The 27534-nt window shown below is 41.9% G+C and overlaps 3 protein-coding genes, 1 long non-coding RNA gene and 1 other non-coding gene across 9 annotated transcripts; 3 read left to right on the top strand and 2 right to left on the bottom strand.

Moving 5' to 3' along the window:
* The first annotated feature begins 736 nt into the window (after positions 1-736).
* Positions 737-16310, top strand: LOC128449277 (tubulin polymerization-promoting protein). Its single transcript, XM_053432354.1, has 5 exons — positions 737-983; positions 7478-7558; positions 8160-8495; positions 13444-13597; positions 13689-16310. Exons 2-5 carry the CDS (start codon positions 7545-7547, stop codon positions 13884-13886), a joined length of 702 nt encoding a protein of 233 aa, XP_053288329.1. The 5' UTR covers positions 737-983; positions 7478-7544; the 3' UTR covers positions 13887-16310.
* LOC128449278 (uncharacterized) lies at positions 4892-7854 on the bottom strand. Its single transcript, XR_008339860.1, has 2 exons — positions 7416-7854; positions 4892-5618 (listed from the first exon to the last, which is right to left on the bottom strand). It is a non-coding gene; the product is annotated as an uncharacterized LOC128449278 (long non-coding RNA).
* Positions 14847-20575, bottom strand: cep72 (centrosomal protein 72). 5 transcript variants are annotated; one of them, XR_008339859.1, is made up of 15 exons: positions 20452-20564; positions 20111-20238; positions 19358-19550; positions 19165-19279; positions 18919-19070; positions 18769-18827; positions 18634-18676; positions 18287-18478; positions 17981-18162; positions 17809-17902; positions 17547-17725; positions 17323-17449; positions 17132-17241; positions 16955-17045; positions 14847-16774 (listed from the first exon to the last, which is right to left on the bottom strand). XR_008339859.1 is itself a non-coding variant. In XM_053432353.1 (14 exons), exons 1-14 carry the CDS (start codon positions 20525-20527, stop codon positions 17025-17027), a joined length of 1671 nt encoding a protein of 556 aa, XP_053288328.1. In that variant the 5' UTR covers positions 20528-20575; the 3' UTR covers positions 14847-17024. The 5 variants fall into 5 exon arrangements, 4 of the variants coding, with proteins under 4 accessions (XP_053288328.1, XP_053288325.1, XP_053288327.1 ...); XM_053432353.1 differs by having other exon boundaries at positions 14847-17045; positions 20452-20575; XM_053432350.1 differs by having other exon boundaries at positions 14847-17045; positions 18287-18409.
* A 323-nt stretch (positions 20576-20898) lies between these two features.
* Positions 20899-20972, top strand: trnan-guu (transfer RNA asparagine (anticodon GUU)). Its single transcript has one exon. It is a non-coding gene; the product is annotated as a tRNA-Asn (tRNA).
* A 1248-nt stretch (positions 20973-22220) lies between these two features.
* LOC128449469 (uncharacterized) lies at positions 22221-24194 on the top strand. Its single transcript, XM_053432663.1, has 2 exons — positions 22221-22526; positions 23232-24194. Exons 1-2 carry the CDS (start codon positions 22437-22439, stop codon positions 23769-23771), a joined length of 630 nt encoding a protein of 209 aa, XP_053288638.1. The 5' UTR covers positions 22221-22436; the 3' UTR covers positions 23772-24194.
* The last annotated feature ends 3340 nt before the right edge of the window (positions 24195-27534 follow it).

Genomic DNA, 27534 nt, shown 5'->3' with positions numbered 1-27534 from the left:
GTAACACATGAGTGTGATGCACATCAGAGGAGTCAGGTCCATTGGACAGAATTGTGTATATTTTAGAGTGTATATTTGCCTTGGAAAGTTTCTCATTATTATATGAAGTCTCTAGATAGTGATCAGGATTAGACTTAAACATAGAAATATTCTGTTTTTATTGGTTCTCTCTCTCTCTGTGCGTGTGCGTGCGTGTGCGTGTGTGTGTGTGTGTGTGTGTGTGTGTGTGTGTGTGTGTGTGTGTGTGTGTGTGTGTGTGTGTGTGTGTGTGTGTGTGTGTGTGTGTGTGTGTGTGTGTGTGTGTGTGTGTGTGTGTGTGTGTGTGACTGACTCTGATGCTCGTGCACTGGTTGTTTATTAACAACCAGTGCACGGAGGAGGATGCAATGATCCGTGCACATGAATACCATCCACGTCCATAGGGCAGAATTGTGTACATTTCTGAGAGGATTTAAAAAATGTTATTTTACAGAGTCTATCATTATAAAATAAAGTCTCTATTGATCTCAGGTCACTTATAGTACAATACACCAGCCGCCTCAAGATATCCAGGATCAGAATGAACTCAAATCTTTAAAATATTTAGTTTTTATTGGTTTTTCTCTGACTCTGATTCTCGTGCCCTTTCACTGGTTGTTTATTAATGAAGCTGCGATCCTCCGAGCACAGAAAACCCTCCACGTCCCGTTGTTTACATCCTGCCACCTCCAGATGCTCGCAGCTCTTGTTTACCAGATCTCCACAGAGCACGGAGACACCATCTCGGCTCCACATCGCTCCGACGAGGAGAGGAGAGAGCAGCTCGTCGCGCTCGGCGGCAGCCAATCAGCGGGCTGGTTTCTCTTCAGCATCTCTGGGTCGGAGGCATCGGGCAAAGTCGAGCTCAGGAGCCGCGGGAGGAAGCAGAGTCTGAGCAACACTTGCAGGACGACACGTTATGGTTGTGTGAATTATAACAAGCAGGCGGAGGATTTCTTCACCAGGTGATTAAAGCTGAATTTCACTTCATGCATTTGTCACCATAGGGGCTATTTTCTGTCTCGTAGATATTATAACATGTAACATAAATGAAGGATGTGATACCTAAATGCCAGATTTGCACGTTCTCCTGATTCCTGGAGCTTCTTTTGGCTCAGTTCTTATGTCTCTGCGTGCTTCACTAATATTGATCTGGCAGGATACGATGCATTTTCAGTTGTAAACACATGTGGCTGCATGCTGAGCCTGTATGCTCGATCACAAATCTTCAGGGATCTGCCTGTGATACCTCTGATCTTCTGCACTGGCAGACGTGCACATATAGGTGCTGACAATAACAGACGGATCACGTGGAGTCTGTGTGTGAATCTGACATTTTTCCTCCTTGTTTATGTAACGCTTCTCTAAAGAATCCGAGCTGAGACACTGCGGTTTGAAACCAGCGACTGCAGCAGTGACCACTAACATAAACATCAGGGTGTTTTTTTCCCCCTTTGCTGTTTATCTTCTAAACGAGAGCTCTCCAATAAGCTCCATTATTTGTCAGAAAGGATGATTGACAATGCGTATGGCCTGTGGCTGCAGCCTCTGTGGGTTGCATGGAAATAGTTACATAATTGTGCATGAAAAAAAAGGTGCCCTGTTTTATTAGCTTCTCAATGCTCTGCAGCTGAAGTCTGAATTTAAGAGCTGACAGCTGAGCAGTAGACTAATGAGGCAAGTGCGTGGACAGAGTTCAACATGTTCTATTTCTGCACAGAAATGGAAATGATGTCATTTGAATGTGTGAATGGGTTTATTTGCAGATAAATACTGCTGAAAATGACACTAGATTCTGTTTTGACACTGGTCAGTACTGGCAGAAAAGGTATTTGATTTTTTTTTTATGTTAATAAAAGACAGAGCATCTCCACGATAATGAAGGTAATGTGTTTATTTTCTGTCAGTGAGGGTGTGCAGCCATGTTCTCCCCATAGGTTGAATTAGATGCGCATGAGGAGAAGACACAGTCACCGAGCTTGTCCCAGATTTCCCTGTTCTAGGGTTCATTGCACCGGTCCGAGAGCCCTTCAGTTCTGACACAAACGATTAACCTCAGAGTGTAAATCTTCCCAGTTTGTTTTTGATGAGTTAAATTCAGGTGAGGCTTGAAATTAAAATGATTGTTAACAGGCATAATGATGAAGTGATGTTGTCCGACTCTGTTTGTACTCAAAAAACAAAAGAAGATTTATATTTTTCCATGTTGACTTCAGCACAAGGGAGTATTTGTGTGTCTCACTGTGCTTCATTGTGTCGGATAATGGAAGGTTTCTTATTTGGGCATTACATGACATTTCCATGACACTGTAAAGACTTTTAAACGAGTTACCTTTAATTAATTAAGTGAGACGTTATACAACGCAGTCTGGCTTCCAAACATCTTTTTAAAAGGGCTCCACTCGCAGCTAATTTGCAGTTGGCCCGACGCTTGTGCTGTCTCTGGCATCACGTTTTCCTCTCAAATGTGGGGTTGCATAAGGACTCCAAGGCTTTCTTTACGCTGCGTTATACCTCTATTTGGCCTGCTGCTACTGCCAACAATAACTGCCGTTGCTTGTTTCAAACGTCTTGTTTTTCTTCAGCACGACGCTTGCCAAGATCTTTGACTCACAGAGCAGTTAAAGGGTGTGGGGAGGCGCGGACTGACGGAGACAGCGAGCCGGTGACCTCAGACCTGGGCTGCAGCGGCACTGATGTCATCCTCTCGTTCCTTATGTCTTTGGGGACAGAGTCGGGACCGGGGCCGAATTGGGGCAGGGTTAAGAGGTTGTGTTTGATCACGTGGTTCACTCCTTAAACAACGTGGAGGCATGTTAAAGCTTAAGCTATATTTCTTGTATAGGCCCATTCATCAAAAGATCAAAAGCAGCACAATGTGTACACAGAATTCCTAAACAACTGGGGATTGTAGTTTTCTCTCTTCTCCAACATGAGTAAACGGAATATTTGTTAGGAGCTGTTTTTGGGTTCACAGCAATCCACACATAGGCACATTAGAGAGTATGTATTAGTGCTATTTATTTTTGGCATTTAACCTTCATTAGATTGTTAGCAGTGGAGATGCAGATAGGAAACATGGGTAAAGAGAGAGAGGCATGGCGTGCTGTAAACCCCCCTCCAGGCTGGAATCCAACCAGACAGGTCTGTCTCTTAAAACCTCACAATCCCTCGTAGAACAGTATGAGGGTAGGATCAGGTGGAAGTAACTTTTTAAATATCATTTCAAACCCGATTTCAAGGATGGGCCTTGGCCTTGGAAGAACCCTTAAAATATTTTTCTACATTCTTTAACTTAGGTTATCAGACCATTTCTTGTCTATATTTAATTTCTACTATAAGAACTAGACAATCATGATGGCCTTGGCGGAGGAATGTGCTCTTCTGAGTGCCATTGTAGTTACCTCTGAAAAGGAGGTCATGTTTGTAACATCAGTGTGTTGGTTGGTTGGTTTGGTTGTGGGCAATATTACACAAAAACTACTGGACGTAATTTCCATGAAGCCCGGGGGAAGGATGCAATATGGGTCAGGGAAGAACCCGGTAAATATTGTTGTGGATGCAGATACAGGAAGTTTTCCCTTTCTTTAACATTGTGACATAGGCATTTTTAAACACTTTCACAGCTTTCCCAGTGAGTATTTGAAGGATTTTTGAATATTGCCAGTATATTCTGTAAAGATGGTGCTTTGTTTCTCATTCATTAGGACATGTGTCGTGGCAGTAAGCTGCCAGACGCGATGTGCTCTATAAGAGTTAGATCAGTCTTGAGCAGACCGATGTGTGTCACGGCAGCGGCGGGCGGCGCTCTTGGTTGTACTTGTATGATTGACTGACACGGTCACGGAGCAGCTGCCTGGAAAGGATACTGAAAACAGATGGGCTCTCTGCAGGCGCACTCACCGTGATGGCATGATAGAGGAGGAGGCTTTCCGACAAACTCTCTCACACACACACATCACTCTGTCAACAGTGTCATCATTTTGTGAGTTAAACACCATCTGCCCAAACAACAGTTAAAACACAAACATTTTGTTTTTTTGTGTGTGTTTGAGCATGCATGTTGTCTACCGGCTGATCTCCTCCCTCCAGAATGAAAAGTATGTTCCAGTCATTGCAGCGTATTGTTGCTATGAATAGATGCAGTTGAAAATGGGTCAATTTATGGTTAAAGCACTCATCTGTGCAGTGTATTGCCAGAAGGCGAGTGTATGTAAGCATGCTGTCATCCAGTCACAGATTTGTCTCTGGAGATCTGCCCTTAACCAAATGGTGTCTTCTGTGTGTGTGGCAAAGTGGGGCAGAAAAAAGGCACTGGACAAATGTGCGCAAAAATTATAGCTGTTTCTGGCTAATTATTGTGAAAGTGTAAAATACACAGCTTTTAATTACAAATAAATCACTCAATAAATCTGCGGTCAGGCAAATATTGTACAGAATTGTATTCTTTCCATATACATGTATAGAATAGATGGTATCAATGGAATACAAAAGAGAAAAGCCTTGAGGCTTTATTGTGCTTTTATTCTCTGTGGTTTGTAATGCATGTATTGACTGCAGTGCAGTTTTATATATATATATTTTTAATTATGAAATGAATTTAATCAAATAATCAGTCGATAATAATAATAAAAAAGACCATGGAACTCAGCAAAGTTTTAATGACCTCTCTTATTGAACTTGATGTGTTTGAGGAGGCTCGTTGAGCTGAGGACTTAGACACTTGAAGCTACTGACTATAAATTGGAGGAGGAGGATGAAAAGATTCCTTTGTCTCACATGGATTTTACTGCTGTCATTGCCGCACAGAGGAAAACACACAGTGGGTCGTTACACTAATAAGAGGGTGTCGAGAAACCCACTGAAAACCATATCAATAACCAACATCAGTGACTTTATAAAGGTGAACCCAACAACATCAGAAAACTACATCACATAAACACACAAAGCAGATTTTAATATTTGCCAGGGTAATAACCTATATTTTACTCCACTTGTATGACAGAATAATTCAGTTGACAATGGATATGTAAATTATCACCATGTCATTACATTACATTACATTAATTTTCATTTAGCTGAGGCTTTTATCCAAGCAGCTTACAATAAGTGCATTCAACCAAGAGGGTACCAACCCAGAACGACAGGAATCAAGTTAGTACAATTTGCTTCAAGAAAGTCAAACTACAAAGCTCTATATGTAAATGAGAGCTGCAGAGGTCGGATGGCACTAGCAGGTGGACCAGCCAGTTGTAATAGTCTAGGCGTGAGATGACCAGAGCCGGGAGCAGAACCTGCACCGCCTTCTGAGTCAGAAGGGGACGTATTGTCCTGAAGTTGTGCAGCATGTATCTACAGGAACGTGTTGTTGCAGTAATGTTGGCAGTAAAGGAGAGTTGGCTGTTGAGTGTCACACCCAGGTTCCTACCAGTCTGGGTTGGGGCTACCACGGAGTTGTCAAAGGTATTAGTCAGGTCATGGGTGGGAGAGACTTTCCCTGGAAGGAAAAGTAGTTTGGTCTTGTCAAGGTTGATTTTCAGGTGGTGTGTGGATATCAACTTAGAGATGTCAGTCAGACCGGCTGAGATTCGTGCTGCTACCTGTGTTTCAGTTTGAGGAAAAGAGAGGATTAGTTGGGTGTCATCAGCATAGCTGTGGTAGGAAAAGCCATGTGAGTGAATGACAGAGCCTAGAGTGATGGTGTACAGAGAGAAGAGGATGGGACCTAGGACGGAACCTTGAGGGATCCCAGTAATGAGAGGACAAGGTTCATACACAGATCCTCTACAAGTTACCTGAGTGTGGCCATTGAGGTAGGATGAGATCAGGGAGAGAGCAGAGTCTGAGACACCCAGAGACACCTCACTAGACTTATAGTTTGGACTACTTTATTAAAAAAGAATGTAAGTTTGTGATGTCCTAAAGAGAGGGTCACGATTGAAATGGTTTACAAGAAGCAAACTGGTGGCAAATATTTAAGGAAGGCTGAATATTGTCTATGATCTAACAGATTAATTAAAAGAAAAGAAGGTTTTCCTAAAAATGTATGGTTATTGGTTACATTTGACTGTTGTCAAATTGTAAACCAAAAGTATTTGTGAGTTATTTTGTTTGTATGTGTAAAATTTGTCATATGTGCATTTAGTTAAGAAAGCATTTCATTGCTGGATAGATTTACATTTTCTATTAAATAATACAAACACTTAATACATGAATAATCAATGATACACTAAAAAAATACTGTATAAAATATAATGCAGTAATGATTTCTAGCTTCAGCAAACTTCAGTTACTCCATCTCGAGTGTCTTGGCACGAGTCCTCGATGACATATGAGCACAGAAACTCAATAGAGGCACTCTGCGATGTCACCATGTATGTGTGAAGACACGAGCAGAGGTCAGACACAGAGGCCACTGGGTTTGGACAATGGGCTCCCAGTGTCTGCAGCACTGAATGCCATTATTCATACAGATTAATAATCTTCTCTTTTTTCCCCCCCTACTAAGAATTGCCATCCTGATCATAATGGCTTTACCCAGTGTCAATCCAGGAACCTTTGTACCCATTTAAGTGGCGAGTGTCCTTAGCGAGGTCTCTGTGTGATTGTTGGTCAGAGGGTCATGGAAACAAAACCCCATGGTGGTGCCATTGTGGTGGTTGGGGTGAGTGAGGGGGAGTGAGAGAACTTTATTGGTGACTTGAGGGACTCGGGCGAAACTTTAGCGAGCTGGAGCAGACGTTCAAGTCCACGGGACACGGCGTCTCTCTCCGGTCTGCGTCCTGTTCGTGTCTGTTTAGTAACGAGTACAACGATTGGCAAATAGTTTTAGAGACTCTGTTGCGGTGCCATGGCAACACACATCCACTAAAGATGCTGAGCTGAGTATGGGAACAGCTGAAAGGTGAGCAAAGAACCATCACTTGCTATAAAAACACGGCAGGATTGAATTGTCTTGATAGAAATACTTGTATTGCTATTATCTGAAAGTAAATAGCGTTTTCCTTCCGGACTGAAGTAAGATATGATCGAAGGGAGAGGCTGAATTGGGAAGCTGCTTTCCTGTTGCTCTCTTCATGCAGATCTGGAGGATGATGTGTTCTGAGAGGAATCTCTGTACTCAGAGTGAATGAAATCATGCAAACCAAGAGAGGTCGTTGCAAAGCGTTTAAAGATGTGTCACTTCAAACTGTAACGAATATGAAGAAGCTGTCTGGAAGTTATTTGATGATTGAGAGGACCTTGCTGCTTTTGAGTTGTGCTTATTATTCTCTCTGAAGTCTTTCCTTAAATGTGTCTCAGTGTGTGTTTGTGTGTCGGACTTGAAAAGACACGTTGTCACTATTCATTTTGTTCACATTGATTAAAAAGTAAAGAGGACAAGAGGAGCATCGCACCTTTTGTTGGGAGGCTGTCTTCCTCTTGCATTGCTCACCTGCTCTCTCATCTTCTCCCACAGCACAAAGAGAAATCAGAAGTCGACTAATCCAAGCACTGCACGGAGGGAAGTGAATTCCGGCACAAGCATGGCGGACCAGAAGTAAGTACCAGCATGAAAAAAGAGCCTTCACCTCTTATTTGTACATTAGTTCAAATACCCATCTGCCGATCTTGATTCGTGTGCCTTTGAATTCCTCAGAGGTCTATTAATATCCTTCCCCTCTCTGCCAGGATACAAGACCTCTGCTCTTTCACAGTGACAAACACACACCTCTGGAGAGTCTAATCTAGCCTGTAACGTAGAATCAAGTACTGCACAAGAAGGGACAACTAGAGGCAGAGCAGCAAGCTCTGTCTTGACCTTAAGGCGTGTTGCAATGTTTTCTTTCTGCAGCAGAGTTTGTCTGTTGTAAATCTGGCAGGGCAGCTGGAGATCTGATATGTTCCTGGTGAAGGCCGTCCTCCTCCTTAGAAGTGTCCAATCTGATAAAATGTATTTTACTGAACATTTGACATGAATCATTTAATGTTGCTACATGCCCTATAGTGGCTGCTCTGGTCAAATCGGTGTTGTTTTACAGACCTCATGATTCTGAATATTCTGATATGTGGTTTAAATAATTCACTTTTTCCTTTACATAACTTAAAGTCGTACACTGTATGAATAGTCAGGTGATGTTGCCATGTCTTATCCCTCTCAGAGACAACATAGATGACTTTAAAGTCCAGACAGCCAAACATGCCAACATCAGCTCGGCCCCTTTACGGCCGCACAGTGAACACTCCAAAGACAGAGCGTCCAAAAGGCATTCGATCGAGTCCAATGGGACCAGTGACGGAGGTGCGGGTTCCTCCACGCCCGTGGAGATCACCGCTTTGGAGGAGTCGTTTCGGCGCTTCGCCATCCACGGCGATACTCGCGCTACCGGCAAGGAGCTGCACGGAAAGAACTGGTCCAAACTCTGCAAGGACTGCTCCGTGATCGACGGCAAGAACATCACCCTGACTGACGTGGACATCGTCTTCAGCAAAGTCAAGTAAGAGAGAAACCAAATGTGCTGTTCTCGTAAAGACTGAATATTGCGAAATCTTTTCCAGCCTGTTTGGAGTTTAATCTGCCAACATCTGGCCCGGTTAGGATGAAGTGACTGACGTGCCACTACATGACTGTACCCTTTTATCACATGCTTTACTGTTGCGGAGGCCGACATGACTACAGGTTGAGTCATCTCGATGCCTGTAAGGTCACTTATGTGGAATATTGTTGTAGAAAATAATTGGAGATGAAATCTGGCCCAGGACTGAACTATGGTTATGAATGACGAAGGATGTGTTTTTTTAGAAAGAAAAGAAAGAAGCGCTGATCTTACTGTGCACTGGTCACATAGTTTCACTGTTATGATTCAATTATGACTGTCAACCTAGAAAACCAGCATATTATCAAACCAGAATGGAACTCAGTAGAGTGCATACCTCTGTCACAAGTCAGTCATTTCACTAGATCCTGATTTTTATTTGAATCTGCAACAAATTTCATACACTCATTAAAATCCTTCCCCTAAAGAGTTTGTCTTCATCAAGATCCATGAATAATTCTCTGGGATATCAATGAAAAAAGCCTAAAGTGAAAACAAAATGTCCTGGATCCCCCCCCGGATCTGAAGCACAGCTTCATTAAATGAGTTCTTTCTTTGGTAATGTCTCATCCCTCCAGAGAATCCCATGGAAATCGCGAGTAGTATTTGCGTAATCCTGCTAATGAACAAATAGATAAACAAACGTAAACAAAACACAACCTAGTATCTTTAAGCTATGGAATACTACATTTTCAGGCTGCGTTACTATTCTTTCTTCTATGAGGTTGGCTTGGGCGAAAGTGACCGTCAGAAAACCGCAGCCAGAGCAGGAGGCCAGGGCGGCTCAACTTGTATTTCCTCCGGCTGCGTTGATTCATCCTTTGCTGCTCGATTTGTGTCGACTCTAATAATAAGCTGTGACCTCAATGTTATTTCACCAAAGGAGAGAACTTTTCATCTGTACAGCTGCGCTTATGTTTACCAAGTGTACCGAGCGTCTGTAAACCATTATGTGCTGATAACACATTGACAGATGAGTGTAGATATGTTCCACAGATTAGATCGTAACGTTCCTTAAGCACCACAGACTAAAGAGGGTGTAAGAAAGGACAAGGCTTTTACATTGTGGGTTTGTCGGGGTGTGTGTGTGGCTATTCTGGAGATTTTCATTCATACACAAAGCAGCAGCTTTTTTTGTATCTTGGTTGAATGAAGTGAATTAATGATTCTGCTCCACGGCGCCGGAATAGAGGAAAAAGGCTGGAGGCCACTCATCATCACATATTCCTACAGGAGAGGACAGGTTGCTTAGGAATCTCACACTGATTTAGTAGATTTTCCATCTTCTGCTGGTGTGTAACCAAAGGTCGATCTCAGTCACTTTGTGTACACACTCATTTAAAAGAGATGCCAAAATGGTTTCATGTGTTATTTTTCTTGTTGATACTGTTTGTTCCTGCCCTGGGATCAAGGAAGATAAAAAGGCCATTTCAAAAGGCTGTTAGTCATTTTAAATACATTTCCAGGAAACTAGGACCTACCGCTAACTGGCTATTATCACTATCGAACAAACAGTGCCGTGTAAACTAAAGTGGCTTTATATTGTCATGTCAGATTTATTTGCACACCAAGCAAAGACATGCAAAGAAGGTCAATTCCCCTTAATGAAACTAAAAAAGTTTTTGAAGCCTCCATAAGCAGTGGCTGGATTTAATCCTCACATGCGGCCTAAGATGGTTAGAACCTTCATCTTTCCTCAGGCATTATCAAATGTATACTGTGACATTTCTAAACCTCATTCTTTCACACATAGAACTTCCGGCTCATGAAAGGTTGACACCCTAACAATGCTCTTTCACGACAAGATGCTGACAGATAAGTAGAATTTGGCTGCAGGATATAACAATGGAGAATGAAATATGCAGACTGAAGCATACAAATTAGCGGCATATCTCAGATTTTTCAAAATCAGGGGCAAGACAGGGGGCAACAATTGACACCATTATATGTCCAACATCCATGCACATATAGTGATTCAGTAAGGTGCACATGTAAGCCAACCCCTGTTTGTTTTGATCAAAGACACACATCATTGAAAATGTTTTGAAAATTGTTCCTCGTTGAAGCTCATTTAGTTCTTCTTCTTTGCATTGTTTTTTTAAAGATCACTGACAGGACAGGGGCACTCCAGGGGCCAGTCTGATTTCAGATGGGGCCAGAGCCCCCCTGGCCCCTCCCCTGGATTCACCCCTGTTTCTCTCATGATTGCCTATATTTTTGTGCCTTAGATGGGAAGTTTCTGCTGAGAGATGATAATCAACTTGGAAGAAAAAAGTGCCCTTAGAGATCCTGCAGGTTTTAAATAAACATCCCTTCATGATTTCACACGCCACTGATACCTCCAGAACCTGTGTACAGTTCTCTACAGGAAACTGGACACATGTTCTGGAAGTATCCTTGTGTTCCCGACTCCTCCACATCAAAACCTTCCCTGTTGGCATGGTAACAGCTCATGTTTACTGCTCTGAGCATTTTCTTGGCCGGACTAGAGGAGGAACCTTTACGTTGACTGTGGGATTTAAGCTTGTTTACATCCAGTTCTGTTGGTGAGCAACTGCAATAAGGTGTAATAGACATTTAAGTAGAAAAATGTGTTCCACATCTTTCCACACAGACTTTGTTTTGTGATGAATCTGTGCAGCGTTGTAAACATTGTGTCCTTGGATGTGTGTTTGGGTTTGTTGAGGCCTACGGGTCCTAATCAGGGTCCTTCGATATCCCAGCATGCAATTTTAACCAGCTTCACTAAGCTCTGCAGAGTGTTGAGCGAGATAGTAAAGTCATTTCTGAATGTGTGTGTCTATGTGTGCGTGTTTGTGTGTGTAGGCTTCAGAGGCAGCCACAGGATAGAAAGCAGGACAAACTGGGGGAGGGGCTCATTTTCATGTAGTTTTTGACTCCAGGCACAACTGAGTCAGGGAGCGCTGCCATGTCAGAGGAGCAGATCTCCACTCTCCTTTTAATCAGTGTCAAAGCTCTTTGCTTACACATGAAAAAATGAAACATCTTAATGAGCACTGGCTAATCACAGCATGGCTGAACTAACCCTGATTCATAGTGGAGGGCAGCTGCACCACATTGAGGCTTTGCCGTGCTCGGAGCCAAAGAACACCACAGCATAAACAATGGATGAGGTAGAAATCTGGAATGGACTAATTAACTCCTGGCACGATCTGTTGGTGGCTTCATTTTCCAGGCTTTGCTTGTTTTTCCTCATCGCTGAACATGAGCGAAGGCTGTGCACCAGCATTGTGCAGATTCAACCAGCTATTATGTCAGATCCATACAGGAGCAGCTGCAGTCCAGGGGGTTTCAAGATGGTCGGCGGTTCGATCCCGGCTTTTCCAATCAGCATGTCGATGTGTTCTTGGGCAAGACACTAAAACACAAACTGCCATGAAATAGAAATAGCTGCGTAGCATTGTGTGAATGAGTGAATGTGATTTTTAGTGTGAAGTACGGTGGCCCTGAGGTGCCAATCACAATGCAAAATGGGAAAACACAACAACAGATAAATAAAAAAAACAGTGACTAACCAGTTTATCTTTGCTTTCTGATTTATTGTTGTGTTTTTTGATTTGCTGTTGAGTTTGACATTAACTGTTGTGATTTGCTCTTCAGAGCCACCATAGTGTAGCTCTTCCAAGTGGTCTAGACTCGAAAAGCATAATATCAATACAATCCATTTACCATGTGGATCATATGCTGCAGATGGTTAAACTCCTTATATAAACAGCAGGTCATCCGTATCCCAAACTAAAATAAAGCTCCTCTCACCCACTGAACACTTGTCCTTTCTAACCGCCATCACAGCCTCCTCGGATTTGCTATTTTTACAGCACACTTACACTGTTTAACTATTTGTATACTCTGGAGGATCTAATGCTCAGTATGGAGAGGTCTGCCGAGGAGTCACACTCATCTTCCTCGGACAGAGACGGCAGCTGGAAGTCCAGTTCTCCCTCTGACAATACACAGCATGGAACAGGCGCAGAGGAATGGAGCTCTCATGTGTTCAGCACTGATGGATCGCCCAAACTAAACCGTTCACTGGATGAGTCAAATTAATAATGAACCCAAACAACCCTGTTTATTGTAGCTTGTTGCTATGACAGCAGGTTGCCCGGAGAGACTGCTGGATTTATTGGCTGTTGTTTAGGCAACCTGTCACCACAGCAATGGCTGTTTGTGTTTGTGTTACTATGCACTTCTAACATGGAAGTGAATCCGGCAAATGGCCAGTTAGACGAGTGGAGTTCTCTCAGAAGGAGAATGATGGATTATGATCTGTGGATTGGTATTGGTTAGTGGCTCCAACAGATTGAGCTTCTAAATGAAAAGGCAGGGCCTCACAACACCCGTCAGCAGCTCCAAAGGTCCTTATTAGACAGCTGGAATGAGAAACATCAGGGCTCTGGGCCCTGAGTTATACACTTCAATGCAATATGATAAATAATATGAAGAGACATTCACATATACAGCCTACAGCTGTGTGTGTGTGTAGGTCTGCCGAGTTGCTCAGACGACAGTGAAGTACAGAGAAACACTGGGAGACGAGATCCAAACAGTCAAAGTTTTCTCAGTGTTTATCTCAGTAGGATACCATCTCTATGCTGTCTTACATCTGCCACGCTGAAGTGCTCACACATGGCTGCGTGCACACCACCGCCTGCTCTCGTTTTATACTTTCAGATTGAGAGGATGTAGAGAAGAGCTGCCGACAAGGCGATCCCAAACACAGCCTTTCCTTTGTCCACGGAGAAATCTCCATACGTCTTATGGGGTTTTGTGCGCTGCATTGTGACAAGTGTTATCTCCTTCTTAAGCTCCTTTTCCACCCACATTACAGGAAGAAATCCTGCCGCACCATCACTTTTGACGAGTTCAAAGTTGCACTCGGAGAGCTGGCCCGGAAGAAATACAAGGAGAAGACAGCAGAGGAGGCCGAGGCCGAGGTGTTCAAGCAGATCGAAGGGAAGGCACCGGTCATTGCAGGAGTCACGGTAAGTCTCACAACGGGACTAATACTGATGTCGGTGCATCTCATCCATTTGTACCAGCGATCACAGTATTAACCTAAATGTTTCCCCACAGAGAGCCGTGGCTTCCCCTACAGTGAGCCGCCTCACGGACCCCACCAAGTTCACAGGGTCACACAAGGAGCGCTTCGACGGCACCGGCCGTGGGAAGGGTAAGGCGGGACGGGTAGACATAGTCGACACTTCCGGGTACGTCTCAGGATACAAACATCGAGGGTCGTATGAAAAGAAAATCACTAAACCAACCGATTAAAGACGAGGATATAAACATGTTTTTATTAAAAAAAATAAAGAAGAGTACTCAAAGAAAGCACAAAAGAAAAATGATTTCATACATTTTCCCGCCCATTTATTTAGTGCGTGCGTGAGTGTGTCTGTGTGTGTCTGTGTGTGTGCAAGAGAGAGATGTTTTTTTTAGTTCCTCTCTTTGTCAAGTGTGAGAACTGGAAAATTGTTTACATCTATTTTTACAAAGTCATCACCAGCTGGTACATTCCTGTCAGAGAGCGAGTTACTGCCAAACACTGAAGAGAACAAACCATTCTATGAACTTTGAAGCTTTGTTGTTATGATAGGGCCTTATTATATTTATTGAGCACAAAAACAACAACATGCCAAGAAAAACTGAATAAAGTCGGGCGACGGTTTTGATGAATCAACAACATTGCACTTTTTAATGGAAATGTGTCTATTCCCAGATCTACCTGAAGAGAAGCATCATTCATTTTGCAGAGTTTCGATAATTGGCACGCTTTTGACAAATATTATCATATTTGTCGTTTTGTTATTACTTCAAATTGTTGATTCCATCCCCTCCTAATCGTCTGCCTTCCCCTCTTGTCAACCGTCAAAAATCTACTGTTCATTTAATGTCATTACACAAGCTCGCATTGTCATTTGAATAATTTGCATTGAGCTCAGACCAAGACAGATACATTATTATAAAAGCTTTCTCAAACCAGTCGTAAATTAAGATTATGGCATATTTGTTTTCTACTGTGAATACCACAAAAGCACAAAAAACTAAGAAGGCCTGTTTTCAACTGTTAAAACAAAAAGTATTTCCAGTTTTATATCTTTGTCTTTATTCTGAGTTCATTCTCGTGACAAATTGTTTTGCTAACATGCATTTCAAGTATTAAATTGGTGAATCCAGCTGAAGGAAGCTCCAACCACAGTAGATGAGCTCGGTTGTACAAGATTGTATTTGCTCTTATATTGTTAGTCCCTCGATTAGATTTATATACAGTAGTTCTAATATATTTGTGGTAAGATTGTGTATATTCTAAAACATTAGAGCCACAAGGCTTAATTTATGACACTGGCTTTGTACCTTTTTTTCTTGTATTGCTGTACTTTGTGCATGTTATGTATATTGCATATGATTCAGAAGCATAAAGATGACATTAGGAGTTTGTCTTAACTTATCTTAACTGCTGTGCCTGCTGTGAAGACAGACTACTGGACAGACTTAATTATTATTTTCATAAGTGATGACATTGTGGAGTCATTATGATGGAGTATTAGGGCCAATTAAAAGGGAAATAAAAGGGAACAAGTTTTAAGAATACATTCATTGTATATAAAGTCATCATTGTATGAGAAAGAAGTTGTAATTGTTAGAGAAAAAAGTCATAATCTCAGGCAGGAAATATCCAAAAATGAGGAATATTTCACAAATAACAAAATATTAAATCATTTTTCAAATCAGCACCACATCGTTGTAAGTATCAGGACTTTGAAAAGATTGTGTAACAAACCGTGTCTATTCTGATGAACCTTGGAGGAAGTGGCCTCTTTAGTGGAGGAGGAAATGTTCGGTCGTGGTCGAATGTGAGGTTGTTTACATCTGTGTGAGATTCAAATAGGTTGCGTAGTTTCTCAGGAAACAATGATATTGGTTCAAGATCTTGAAACCAGATTAAGTGGAACTTAGTGCGACTTTATCTTCGTAATAAAATAAAATAGAATACTTAGAATAATTTGACTTTATTCTTGTAATATTATGACTTTTTTCCCAATTATAACTTTATTCTTGAAATCTCGTGTTTTTTTCTTCAGTACGGCCCTAACACTCTGTCCTAGATCGTGATAAAATATCGTACTGCTTGAAATCAATATGTGTAAACTTGTACATGTACAAAGTCAGCCACACACTAATGCTATTGGATTTGTCTAATGATACAAATTTAGAAGACATTTCATGTGCGGTTCTGTCATCCAGATCGCAACTAAAAACAAAAGCTTGTTTTTTTACTGATGTCTCCTGACGTACTGCATACTCTATGAGAAAAAGGGAAAATTGCACAGGTAATAAACTTTTATAGAATAATATTTTTCCAGCATAGTGACAGTGTTTCTGCCGCACTCGTCACACACTACCTGTAGCCTCAGCTGATGAAGAATCAGGCACCAAGTGGAAAACCAGCAGCTATGGGTCGGTGTGTTAGTTTTTGTCTGCTGCAGTAGCTTGGGTATGATCTGTTTTCTGTGCTTAATGCCAAATACTGTGCACCTTTAATGTGGAGGAACGATACTGTCTTATTTTTCAAATAACTTTTAATGTACTGTTGTGCCCTGGTGCATGCAGCGTGGTTTTGTTCTTGTTCTTTAGACCTCTTAATGTGTGTTCATGATTTGTAGTGCTTTATTGAAAATAAAAAAATCTGTCAAAATATGAGGTGTTATTTTTTATTATGGCTTTTTCCAGGAACGTGTACCATTCACGTGAGAGTCAAAGCTACATTCAGCTGAGTTTATGCAGAGTCCACAGTCTAACCTGGTTTGCCAGGTCCGGCATTAGCGTCTGCTAGAGAAAAGTGCATGTGTGCGAAGCTCTCCAGCCCCAAGGCAGAGGTATAAATAAAGTCACAGTGCAGCTGGAATCTAGATGCATTCATTCCACTGCAGTGTACAAAGCAGATGGAGACACAACTGACCTAAAAACATTAAAAAAAAATAAAAACAGCCAAGAGAGCCCTAATCTTGCTACAGATCCAGGAAATACGTTGTGACCTTCTCTCTAACATTTTTTCCTCTAGAATCATTTGTTAGCATAACGGCCTTGTCACACAATTATACACAACCATGCTTGAATGAATTGCCTTTCTCTCGTCACTGTTTCCATCGAGAAAACACAATCTGTAAATTTTTTGGGGGGGAAATAATAAAGATTAATAGAATCGGCTGGGAAATTACAACGATCAAAAATGAAGTGTACACTGCAAGGACTGTAAATAAATTATAATGAATTAAAAACACTCTTTAGCTGCCGGGCCTCATGCAATTACTGCAATGCTAATATGACACATATTTTCATACCGGTGTGTGTCTCCTCATTCAAATGCTTCTTTTACGTTCCCCTTTCCCCTTCAGCTCAGCCAGCAAACCTTCATTGGTAGCTACCAGGGACCTGCAGCACGTACACAACCACATCCACATCACATAAACAACCAACAGAGCGGAAATGATTTAGTTCACATGGGGGAATCTTCTCACCTGGCTTTCTTGCAGTATATCTGACGATTCCTTGACTGTCTCAGCCTCGCGCACTTTCTCCCTCAGCCCCTCAATCTCTTTCCTCAGCTCCTCCACTTCTGTCTGAGCCTCTAAGGATGTGCAGGTGTTAGTTCAGTGTAAGGAAAACTGCCAAATGTTCAGATGTATCTCCCACTGGGATTTACACCCACCTTTAATCTGAGTCACAGGTGAACTTTTCATCATTGACTTGAGATACTGTCGCTCTAACTTGATGAGCTGTTTCTGCAGAGCGACGTTTTCCTCCAAGACAATCCTCAGTTGATTGTTTTGTTTGCCCTAGGATGAAGTAAAGACAATAAACACTGTGTGCTTTTCAAAACTAGGAAGGATTCCTGTAGCTCCAGATTGTTTTCCGAGAGCTGAATCCACTCACAACTGCAGAGCGAGTTTCCTCCAGCTGAGCAGAGAGGTTACGGACTTCAGTTTTGTGCTCCTGCTCTTGTGCAGCCGCTTGGACACTCAGCGCGCCGGCTTCCCGTCTTAAGGTCCTGACCTCAGCCTCCCGGAGGGAAATATCGTTTTCCATCATAGAGAGGATCTTGACTGCCTGAGCTAGAGCCAAAAATAGAAATGATGAGAAGATATTCATTATCAGTGCGTGGAGGCTACATTCCAGGAACCAAACTCAAACTCACACAGGAAGTTGTTGTTTTGATGCAGGGACCTCTCTCCTTTCCAGTGTTTGTCCACGAGATTAAGAAGCATCTCCAGGGGTTTCCTGTAACTACCCTGCGAGATGAATTCAGAGATACTGTAAGTGGAGCAAAATAACATCAAGTATGATTTGTTCTTGAAGGGAGAAGGAACCTTTTTCTTCATTTCCTCTTGCTGCAGGGAGCTGGAGCCCCCTTCTGTCTTGTTGAAGCTGGAGTAGGTCAGTCTTGGAGGATGTAAGATGGGGTTTGAGGGGTCAGACAGATTCAAACCAGGACGATGAGGACTGGGAGGTCGGATGTTAACGAATGAAGAACAAAGACGCTGACTTTGATCTGGAAAGAATATTAAAAAAAATACACAATTCATCAACATAAATAGAAAATAACATTTGGTATTTGTGGATGTGTGTGATTTCTCTCCGTGGATCAGGTTAAATGTAGATATTCAGCTCTTTACCAGGATTGGGGGTGAAATGTCCTTTGGCCACGTGTCTGGTTTGTTTGGGGAAATCCTCCGGTTTTCTGGGTGCAGGTCGTCTCTCTACATAGGGGCCGAAGGACACCTTTGGTCTCTCAGTCACTTTTGATGAGGTAGAACTTTTTTTATGAGACAGATCTTTCACGTGAGGCATTTTCGACCTGGTGTTATCTGGTAAATTACAAATATCACAATAGAAGTGTGGTATATATTAATTGGTTTTCAATCGAGGGGCTGTATTCATGATTCGAAATTAAAAGGAAGAATTGTGTCTCCCCCAAGTGGTGGTTTTGCACATTGTCAACAATCTATAAGAAAAAGCTTACCATATTTTGTGGGGGGATACCTCAGGATGGATTTAGCCGTTTCCTTAGATAAATATGAGAACATACAGTAAGTGCGATAATGTAAATATATGACGATATGATGATATGGTTTCACATACAGCAAAATGAAGTCACCTGTTTAGGAGTTGAGCTCCTCTGTGCTGTAAAATCTGTTGGTTCTTCCTCTGCAGGTTCTGAGACAGAAGATTGTTTGAAATTAATAACATTTTGAAAACAAAACATGAAATTCAAATGAGAATTAACTGTTGGACTTTGACATCTTACTTCCTGCCTTCTTGTGAACAGTATCCGAGATGGTTTCCCTTTGGTCTCCAGGATTCATCTCCACAAAGTTTAATACAATATCATTAGGTTCAGTTAGGAGAGAGAGCCTCTTGGTCAAGCGGTTAACTTGAGCCAATCTTACATCGCTGCTTCTGGAAACCACAATAAAGATCAGTCGGGGTTACATAGCTTTGTTCATTTAAAACCTCTGCATAGTTTGTGTTGTCACATGATACATAAAATTACCTTTTGTCTTCACACTGACTTTGACGGGAGCTCTTCGGGTTAGGGTTAGGTAAAACGTCAGAGGAGAACTGCATTATGGCAGCTTTTCGCTCGGTGTCACTGACTGAACAGCTATCTGGAAAGCAATGGAGGACACTTATTAGTAAAACATGTCTGAGAAGAACACAGTCAGAGTTAAACTGGCACATCTTACCGAGCTTGCGTAGATTGGGCATGGCATGTACAACGTAAGGGCGGAAGTTTGGGTAACGCTTGGTCAGAGGGTTGAGTCGGAGGTCCAGCTCTCTCAAAGATGTCAGCTCATACAGCACTTTCACCTCTTCAAGGGAGGGTATGCAGTTATAGTACAGGATCAGCCTCTCCAGTGATTTCAAGTGTTGAACCCCCTGGAAAGAAGCCGATAATGTTTAAACAGAGGTTAGGTAAAACGATTTAATCCAATTCATTAATGACAATGCAATATTTATAATACAAATTTGAGAAAGAATACTTGTGTATCTGGAACTTATATATCTCCAGCCTTTTTTAGAACAAGTAGATGGAGACTTACTCCTATAACAAAAAATTATGTCACATTAAATGTCATTTTATTATTTCTTTTAAGTTTAAAGACTGTGTTTTTTAACTCCTCTTTATGGACAGAGAATGGCATACAATTGATAAACATTTTACAAATCTGAGGTAGATCAGTTATGTGTTATGCTCAATATCAATTTAGTTTTATCACTTTTGATGATAATTATATTACGACGAATATTGAAATAGGTTTAATGCCCATCCCTATTACCACTAAACAAAGATGCCTTAGGGAAAGTAAAAGGGGGATGCTCATCTTTATAGTGCAACAAATACAGTTTAACACTGTTGCACAGTTTTATAAAGGTTAACTCTAACAATAAGGTTTTAATAAGGTGTATATAGTATATTATCGGTTTTTAAAACCCACCTCAACAGAAACGAGAGCATTGCAGGACAGATCCAGAGACTTGAGAAGGACGAAGTTGTGCAGAGCATTTCCCAGATGACTGATCTTCTCCTCATATGTCCCCGGGAGGCTCAGCGAGCGGACATCACCTGTTCAAACACATGTTCAATATATATGTATAAATGGTTTGCTCTGCATCATGGGAAAGATAACTGCTGCTACGTTAGCTGCCGTTAGCTTAGCTACCGACAACAAACTGCAATTATTTTAAGTTACAGGAGATAGAACATCGTGGCTTCACTTTGAATAGTTGTTAGAACTCACACATAAATAGACATTTTACTGAAAGGAGATAATATTACTCAGACACGGATGTTTCAATCGTAGTTTGTCCCGTATCCACTGCTCTGTTACTGTTGTCAAACCCTCCGCCGCCATACTTTTCGAACTTTCGCTGCCTTCACGTGCTGCCGGGAAAACCACACTTTCCAATTTGCCACGAACATTAGCGCATCCTGCTGTTTCATAGAGTTCAATCATGGATCACAAGAGTCCTGAGTTCAGCCTAAACATTTATAGTTCAGATTTATATCAAATCACGGTTTTTGTTTCATACCAAAAGTCTTAAAATAAATCAATAAAATTCTGATTTAGCTATATTTGATCCAAATATATTTTATCTGTTTATCTGACTAAAAATTCGATATTAAATTGTCATTGTCGGTAAACAACAACAAAATATTGTCAATTTAACAAATATATATTTATTGTAAATACAAATATTTAGAGCTTTCGTTTGAATGGTATCCGTCTCTGTGGCGCAATCGGTTAGCGCGTTCGACTGTTAATCGAAAGGTTGGTGGTTCAAGTCCACCCAGGGACGAACATTTTTTTTTATACTGGACTTTCTGACTGGCAGACCACAGGCGGTGCGGATCATCCTCCACCCTGACTCCCAACACCGGTGCCCCCCAGGGCTGCGTGCTCAGTCCTCTTCTGTACTCCCTGTTCACGCATGACTGCGTGGCCACCCACAGCTCCAACACCCTCGTCAAGTTTGCTGATGACACTGGCTTAGGCCTGATCACCGGCGACGATGAGAAGGCCTACAGAGAGGAGGTCAGAGCCCTGACATCTTGGTGCCAGGACAACAACCTCCATCTCAACCTCAGCAAAACGAGGGAGCTGATCGTGGACTACAGGAAGAGACAAAGAGTGGAACACCCCCCCCTCTCCATCAAAGGGACCACGGTGGAGCGAGTCAGCAGCTTCAAGTTCCTCGGGGTCCACATCACTGATGACCTGACCTGGACCCATCACACAGACTCCATCAGGAAGACGGCCAGACAGCGGCTCTTCTTCCTCCGCAGGCCACGGAAGCTCCACATGGACTCCAGGATTCTCTGCAACTTCTACAGGTGCACCATAGAGAGCATCCTGACTGGCTGCATCACCGCCTGGTATGGCAACTGCACCGCCCTGAACCGTAAGGCTTAACAGAGGGTGGTGAAGTCTGCCCAGCACATCACCAGGACGGCGCTACCATCCATTGAGGACCTCTAGACCCAGCCGGATTATTAAAGACCCCTTTCACCCCAGCCATAAACATTTTGTACCGCAGCATCCGGGCCCGCACCACCTGGCTCAGAGACAGTTTCATCCCCCAGGCCATAAGACTTTTAAACTCCTCTCTGTGACATATTTGCATATTTGCACTATTGTTGTTTTATTTTCTCCTCATCTGTTTATATATATATTTAGATATATATACTTTATTTTCTATTTTAAATTTTGATATTCTATTTTATTCGATTTGATACTATTTCTATTTTATTTTATTTTATAGGTTGTAATTACTTGAGCATTGCTAGAAGAGAGCCTGAGACTCAATTGACAATAAAAAAATCTTGAATTTATACACATTCTCAGTTGAAAGTGCTTTGCAAAAAAGAGTAAAATGTTATTATTTATAAGGAATTTAAAAAAGCCATTTAAAGCCAGCTTTTCCATTCATATTTTTGGGCCAGAAACACTACTTGTAACAATTCTGCTGGAATAGTGACATAGTTCCCAAACACAACATGAACGCATCTCTTTGGCGCATGCGCAGTGTCCAGTTCCTCTCGGTCACATGTCCAAACAAGCAAACCTGAAGTTTGGTTCTCGGTGTTTCGCTTCGACTTGGCTCGTACGTCACAACCTGAGCTGCATATACACTCCACATTAATATTAAATGACGTCAGACACATTCGTCAGAAGCTAACCGACCTCCTCCGTTACCAGTAGTGACGGAAACGTCGGTGACTTCGTGGATGTTTGCACAAGTTCAGCTCCAAGATCCTGACCAATGGCGTCCAGTGTGACACAGTGGGTCACTTCATGTACTAACATCGTGCTGTCTGTCACTGCTCTGCGCTCCTCGTATACACTCTTTAAGGTTCGTGTCCTTCACTCTATTTTATAACATATGCATTATTCATGTGTTATTTATATATTTAGCTGTAATTGTTCAAGCAAAACATGCTGCTTTTCCTTCTCATAGACATTTTATAGACCAAATGATTATTGGTAAATCCAGAAACAATCATTAGATTAATCAATAATGAAAATAATGGGTTAGTTACAGCCTCTGTGACTTTGTTTTTACTCTGCTACCCTCACTGCTCGTTTAGACTTTGCTGTTCTGAAGCTAAATTCAAATAGTCATTGCTAATATAGCATATGCTAATTGGACTGACTGATTAGAGGTTGGTTCATCAATAGATCCAGTCAAGTGTTGCATGTCTCAGTTAGTGTTGGATGATAAAACAACATCAATAGTTATTGCGGTGGGACTTTCATCGATACCAATTTAGCAAAGGATCAATGCATATTGATAAAATGTGCACTGGGTATAATGAGAAGGTATAAAATGAACTGATTCACCTCGGATTTCTAACACATTTTAAAGTGTGTGCCATTCCCTGCTCATACATAGATGTTAAGACCACAACCTTCACTCAGAAGCAAAAATCAATCTTTAAACTTATAAGAATGAATAATGCAACATTTAATGTGATAATTAATGATATTGACTGACTTGAAAAGTTTTATCTCGGCCCAGCCTCAGTCTCACTCTTTACTTTTGCTCCTGTCTCTGCAGGACCACAGAGCTCCATCAGTCGGCCTTTTCCTGCTGGGACTCTCTGCAGCAGCGTGCGTCCTGCAGCCCTCCAGCTCCCAGCTGACCGCCCTCCAGAGGGAAGCCGAGTGGGCCGGTGAGCTTCTGGCTCCGGCGCTAGTCTCCTTTGACTTCCTGTGGCTCAGTCAAGACCACAACACGGCACATATTCTCCTGTGTGGCTCCTGTCTGCTGCTGGGACTGTGCGACTGGCTCTCGGCAGACGCCTTCTCTGTGATGACCTGCTGCCTGGGCCTGTCCTCCCTCTCCTGCTGCCTCATGGTGTGTCTGTTTGCTGGGAATGCGTTAGGGGCCCTGGGTGGTGTGGCCCTCACTCTACCTTTACTTGTGACTCCCCAGGTTGGGACAAACACGCTGGCTCTGCTCATGTCCCCGGCTGCCTCTGAGGGACTGATGAAGTGGGTTTTGAAAGGGGCCTTGTCGATAGGCTGCTGGGCCTCAACCAGGGCCCTCTGCAAGTTTCTCCTGGATGTGACCGACCAATGTAACATCAGCATTTAGTAAAAGAGTAGAGTTCTGTGTGTTAAGTCAGAATCTGGTTACACATCTACATTGTCAAGTGCTGAAAAGACAGATACCAGATACTAAATTATAACATGTCTAACTTATAAGCATTTTGATTTGACTTTTTATATAATGTATGTCAGAGGTAGTCAGAGGTTAAACCATTATTGGGATAAAATGAAAAATTTGAAGAGCTTTGGAAAATTGAGACAGGTTCTTTGATAAGTAGTACAAATAATGATTGGCTGCAGCACCACACTGCAGATCTCAGGGACTAAGGGAAAAATATTATATTTAAAAATTCATCTTAGTATCTTACAATTTATTGGTTCATACAGCAGCTGCTGCACTGAGACCTTGTCTGAACTCTGTATGAACTGATCTGAATAAACAGAAGACAGATACCACTGAAAACCCTAATTTGCGTGTGTTTACTGGAAGCTGGTGAAAGGAGAACTCTGGCAACTGCTGATGTCTTATGCAGAAGATTTTAATGTAGACTTGATGCATCAAGAAGGTGAAACAATATACAAACGCTAACAATTGCAATTGTCACCCCCAAGTCTGAAGATGTCTCCCACAGCATCCCAATTTATGTCCCTCCACGAAAGCATGCATACCTAACCTTTACGTCTAGCCACTGATGTAATACTCAAAAGAATAGGAGTTGGTGCCTCTCTGTCTGGGCATCTGAATCAGATATGAAAGTCCATGAGCGTAGATATTACAATGTACTACTTGTTGGCCGTTTATCTATAACCTGACCTTGGGTACTGCTTAGAGAGTGAAGGGAATATCTGTAGAATGAGTCTCTTCATTTGCTTTCTGAATTGTGCACCTGATAAATTAATCTTTTTTTGATTCATCTTTGACTCTAACCGCAGTCTATCACCGCAGCGTGTACGTCAGGGACACACCTGAGGTGGAAGCGCAAATTCTGTGCGAGCCGCCGCCTACTGTTCACACAGGGAGCCATCCAGGAGGATGTTTTAGATGCTGGCTTGCCTGTCCACGGAGCCACGGGGTGGTGACATCAGCAAATGTCCCTACTATGCTGCCAAAATGAGTAGGTTTTTATACATCTCTTCTATGAGGAATTGTTGTGAATGAAATGAATCTCCCTTCTTTTTTTTCTGTTCATGCTTAAATAAAGTGGATTCACTTGGTCTGACGTTTTCGATCACATCTTTATAAAACACCTTCACACTACAAATTCTATGGGGGGGGGATTCCAGATTCATTCACTAGACTGGCACTCAGTAGAGCTCAACAGAGCTAGGTTCATCTCTGATCCGTGCAGCTTCCTTCTACCAAGTTGTGTGGTTATTGGTCCAGTAGTTTATTAATACTGTTGACCGAAAAATCTGAGATGAAAACATAACCTCCTTAGCAGAGGTAATAAAACCTCCACACATTCATCAAGGAAATGTCACCAGCATTAATAATTATTAGAAACACAACAGGAAATTAAAAGGAGAATGTTTCGAGAATATCTAAATAGTTGACGGGTAATTTTCTGTTGGTCGACATCAATTCATTTATTAAAAGCTAATTTTCCCCTGCTACTTAGTCTATAGGGTTTTTATATTATGTTTTATTTACATTGTATTTATTGGTTCATTTTAGTCGTGCACTGATTTATGGTTGTACATCAAATTGCCCTTGAAGGATATTAAAGATTTTCTTTTATGGACAACTTGAGTTAATCACAAGCTGCACAAACCAGATGGTGATTAACCCAGCAGCCAGCAGGGGGCAGCCTCAGGACATCACAGCAGACTGTGATTCTTGTAAGGCATCCGAAGACAAGGTTTGAAAAGTACTGGGTTATTCTCTAACAATAGGTTTTTAAAGTATGTTAAATCATCCAGTATCTAAAAGCCAAAAATATAAAAGTAACTTTTAAGTAAGGCTGTCAAATATATGTAGTAAAGTAGAAAATATTTTCTCTGAAGTGTTAAAAAGCAGCATAAAATGACACACACACGTGATAAAAAAAAAAATTGCGTGCGCAGTAGGCTTCTGCGCAGGATGTGCGCAATGGGCTTCTGCGCAGATGTGTGCAGTGGGATTCTGCGCAGATGTGCGCAGTAGGCTTCTGTGCAGCATGTGCGCAATGGGCTTCTGCAGATGTGCAGCATGTGCGCAATGGGCTTCTGCGCAGAATGTGCGCGCGCAGTTTCCTCTTTTTTTTTAAATTTTATTTTAAATTTAATTACATTTTTAATTACATTTTTTATTTAATTGTCATTTAATTGTTAATTTAATTTTTAATTTAATTTTTTTATATTACATTTTATATTAAACTTTTTTATATTTAATTTTTCATCGTCATCATTTCTCCGCGCTGGTTCGCTTGTGTGTGTGGCTGCGGAGCTTCCTGGTTCTTCCCAGCACTACGCTGCTGGTGCGAACAGCCCAAGTATTTAACATGGGCGAGGAAAGGAAGCGGACCGCTTGATGCTTGATGGTGTGACTTAATGTGTTGTTTTACATTGCATGTGTCACCTCATGATAAATCCGTCTCCTATGTCGTCTGTACCAGGAGCCGCCCTGTCACTGGTTATCTTGGCTCGCTGTCTGGCCGGTAACCAGTCGTCCGGACACAGGAGATGTTTCTTTACTTGGAATGCGGCCACTTTATTTCTCGGATATACAGCAGGAGCAACACTCACATCACCTCCAGGTGGTCCGTCTCTTCTCGTTATACACACACTTTGAGCGTCTTTACCCACAATACCCAGCTGCACCACGTCACACACTAAAAACTTTCCTTAAAGGGGCAGGCCATACCTGCAACACCTCAGCTCTCGGTCTCATATACAGATGGCAAGAGAAAGCAGAGACGCAGACTCAGCAACTACATCCGAGATCCGGTGCACCTTATTATTATCTGAGGGATTTTTACACACACTCTGATAAAGATTGAAAGAAAGGCAAGGGGTAGTGATGGATACGGTTTTCTTTAACAAGTTAAGTCTTCTATTCTCACTTTCCACCTTAAAACTATGAAATAAACTGAACTATGAACTAGTTCAGAATTTAAATGGTGAACTATGAACGTTAACTATTCATGTTTACTTGTATGAACTGAACTTTGAACTAGTTCATGAGAGGTGTAAACTTGCACAACAGAATCTGGATTCAAATGAGGAAGAACCTAGGCCTTCATAGGGGCTCAGACCTCTCTCCTATTACTAACAATCACCTATTTCCGCCCTCTTGCACTGACTTGACCTTTCGGACGTGGTTCAACAAAGGGATAACAAAATTTAAGGACCTTTACAACCAAGGGACTTTTATTTCGTTTTTAGAGCTCTCAAGAAAATTTGACCTGCCTAATTCCCATCTATTTCGTTTTTTTCAGACAAGGCATTTTGTTCAGAATCAGAACCCCAAATTCCCCAGTCGTCCCCCAGAAACATTGATTGATTCAATACTGGCTCTTGATCCCGGACAAAAGCGGCTAATTTCTAGCATTTACAGCCTTATCAACTCTTCTCTCGATAGCCCAGCATCAGGCCCCAAGTATTCTTGGGAGCAAGAGCTTGGAGTCACACTACCTGATGATTATTGGGAACAAGTATTACGGTTGGTTCATTCCTCTTCAATCTGTGCGAGGCATGGCCTCCTACAATGTAAAGTAGTGCACAAAGTTCACTACACTAACTTGAGGCTATCTTGAATTTATCCCAATGTAACTGACTCCTGTAACAGGTGCAAACAATCCCCAGCAGATCATTCTCATATGTTCTGGTCT

This window comes from Pleuronectes platessa, chromosome 10 (genome assembly GCF_947347685.1).
Source record: "Pleuronectes platessa chromosome 10, fPlePla1.1, whole genome shotgun sequence".
In the NCBI taxonomy this organism is placed as follows: domain Eukaryota; kingdom Metazoa; phylum Chordata; class Actinopteri; order Pleuronectiformes; family Pleuronectidae; genus Pleuronectes; species Pleuronectes platessa.
Note: the sequence above shows the minus strand (reverse complement) of the source record. Positions and strands in the feature narration are given on the sequence as shown.

What these genes read in the sequence shown, in the direction of transcription:
- cep72 (XM_053432353.1), bottom strand. Translation starts at nt 20,527, where the DNA reads ATGGCGGCGGAGGGTTTGACAACAGTAACAGAGCAGTGGATACGGGAC. An exon ending in AGTCAGTGTGAAGACAAAAG is followed by an intron (nt 19,071 to 19,164) that starts GTAATTTTATGT and finishes TGTGGTTTCCAG; the next exon opens with AAGCAGCGATGTAAGATTGG. An exon ending in TGTTCACAAGAAGGCAGGAA is followed by an intron (nt 18,828 to 18,918) that starts GTAAGATGTCAA and finishes CTTCTGTCTCAG; the next exon opens with AACCTGCAGAGGAAGAACCA.
- LOC128449469 (XM_053432663.1), top strand. Translation starts at nt 22,437, where the DNA reads ATGGCGTCCAGTGTGACACAGTGGGTCACTTCATGTACTAACATCGTG. An exon ending in CCTCGTATACACTCTTTAAG is followed by an intron (nt 22,527 to 23,231) that starts GTTCGTGTCCTT and finishes CTGTCTCTGCAG; the next exon opens with GACCACAGAGCTCCATCAGT.
- LOC128449277 (XM_053432354.1), top strand. An exon ending in ATCGTCTTCAGCAAAGTCAA is followed by an intron (nt 8,496 to 13,443) that starts GTAAGAGAGAAA and finishes CCCACATTACAG; the next exon opens with GAAGAAATCCTGCCGCACCA. An exon ending in CGGTCATTGCAGGAGTCACG is followed by an intron (nt 13,598 to 13,688) that starts GTAAGTCTCACA and finishes GTTTCCCCACAG; the next exon opens with AGAGCCGTGGCTTCCCCTAC.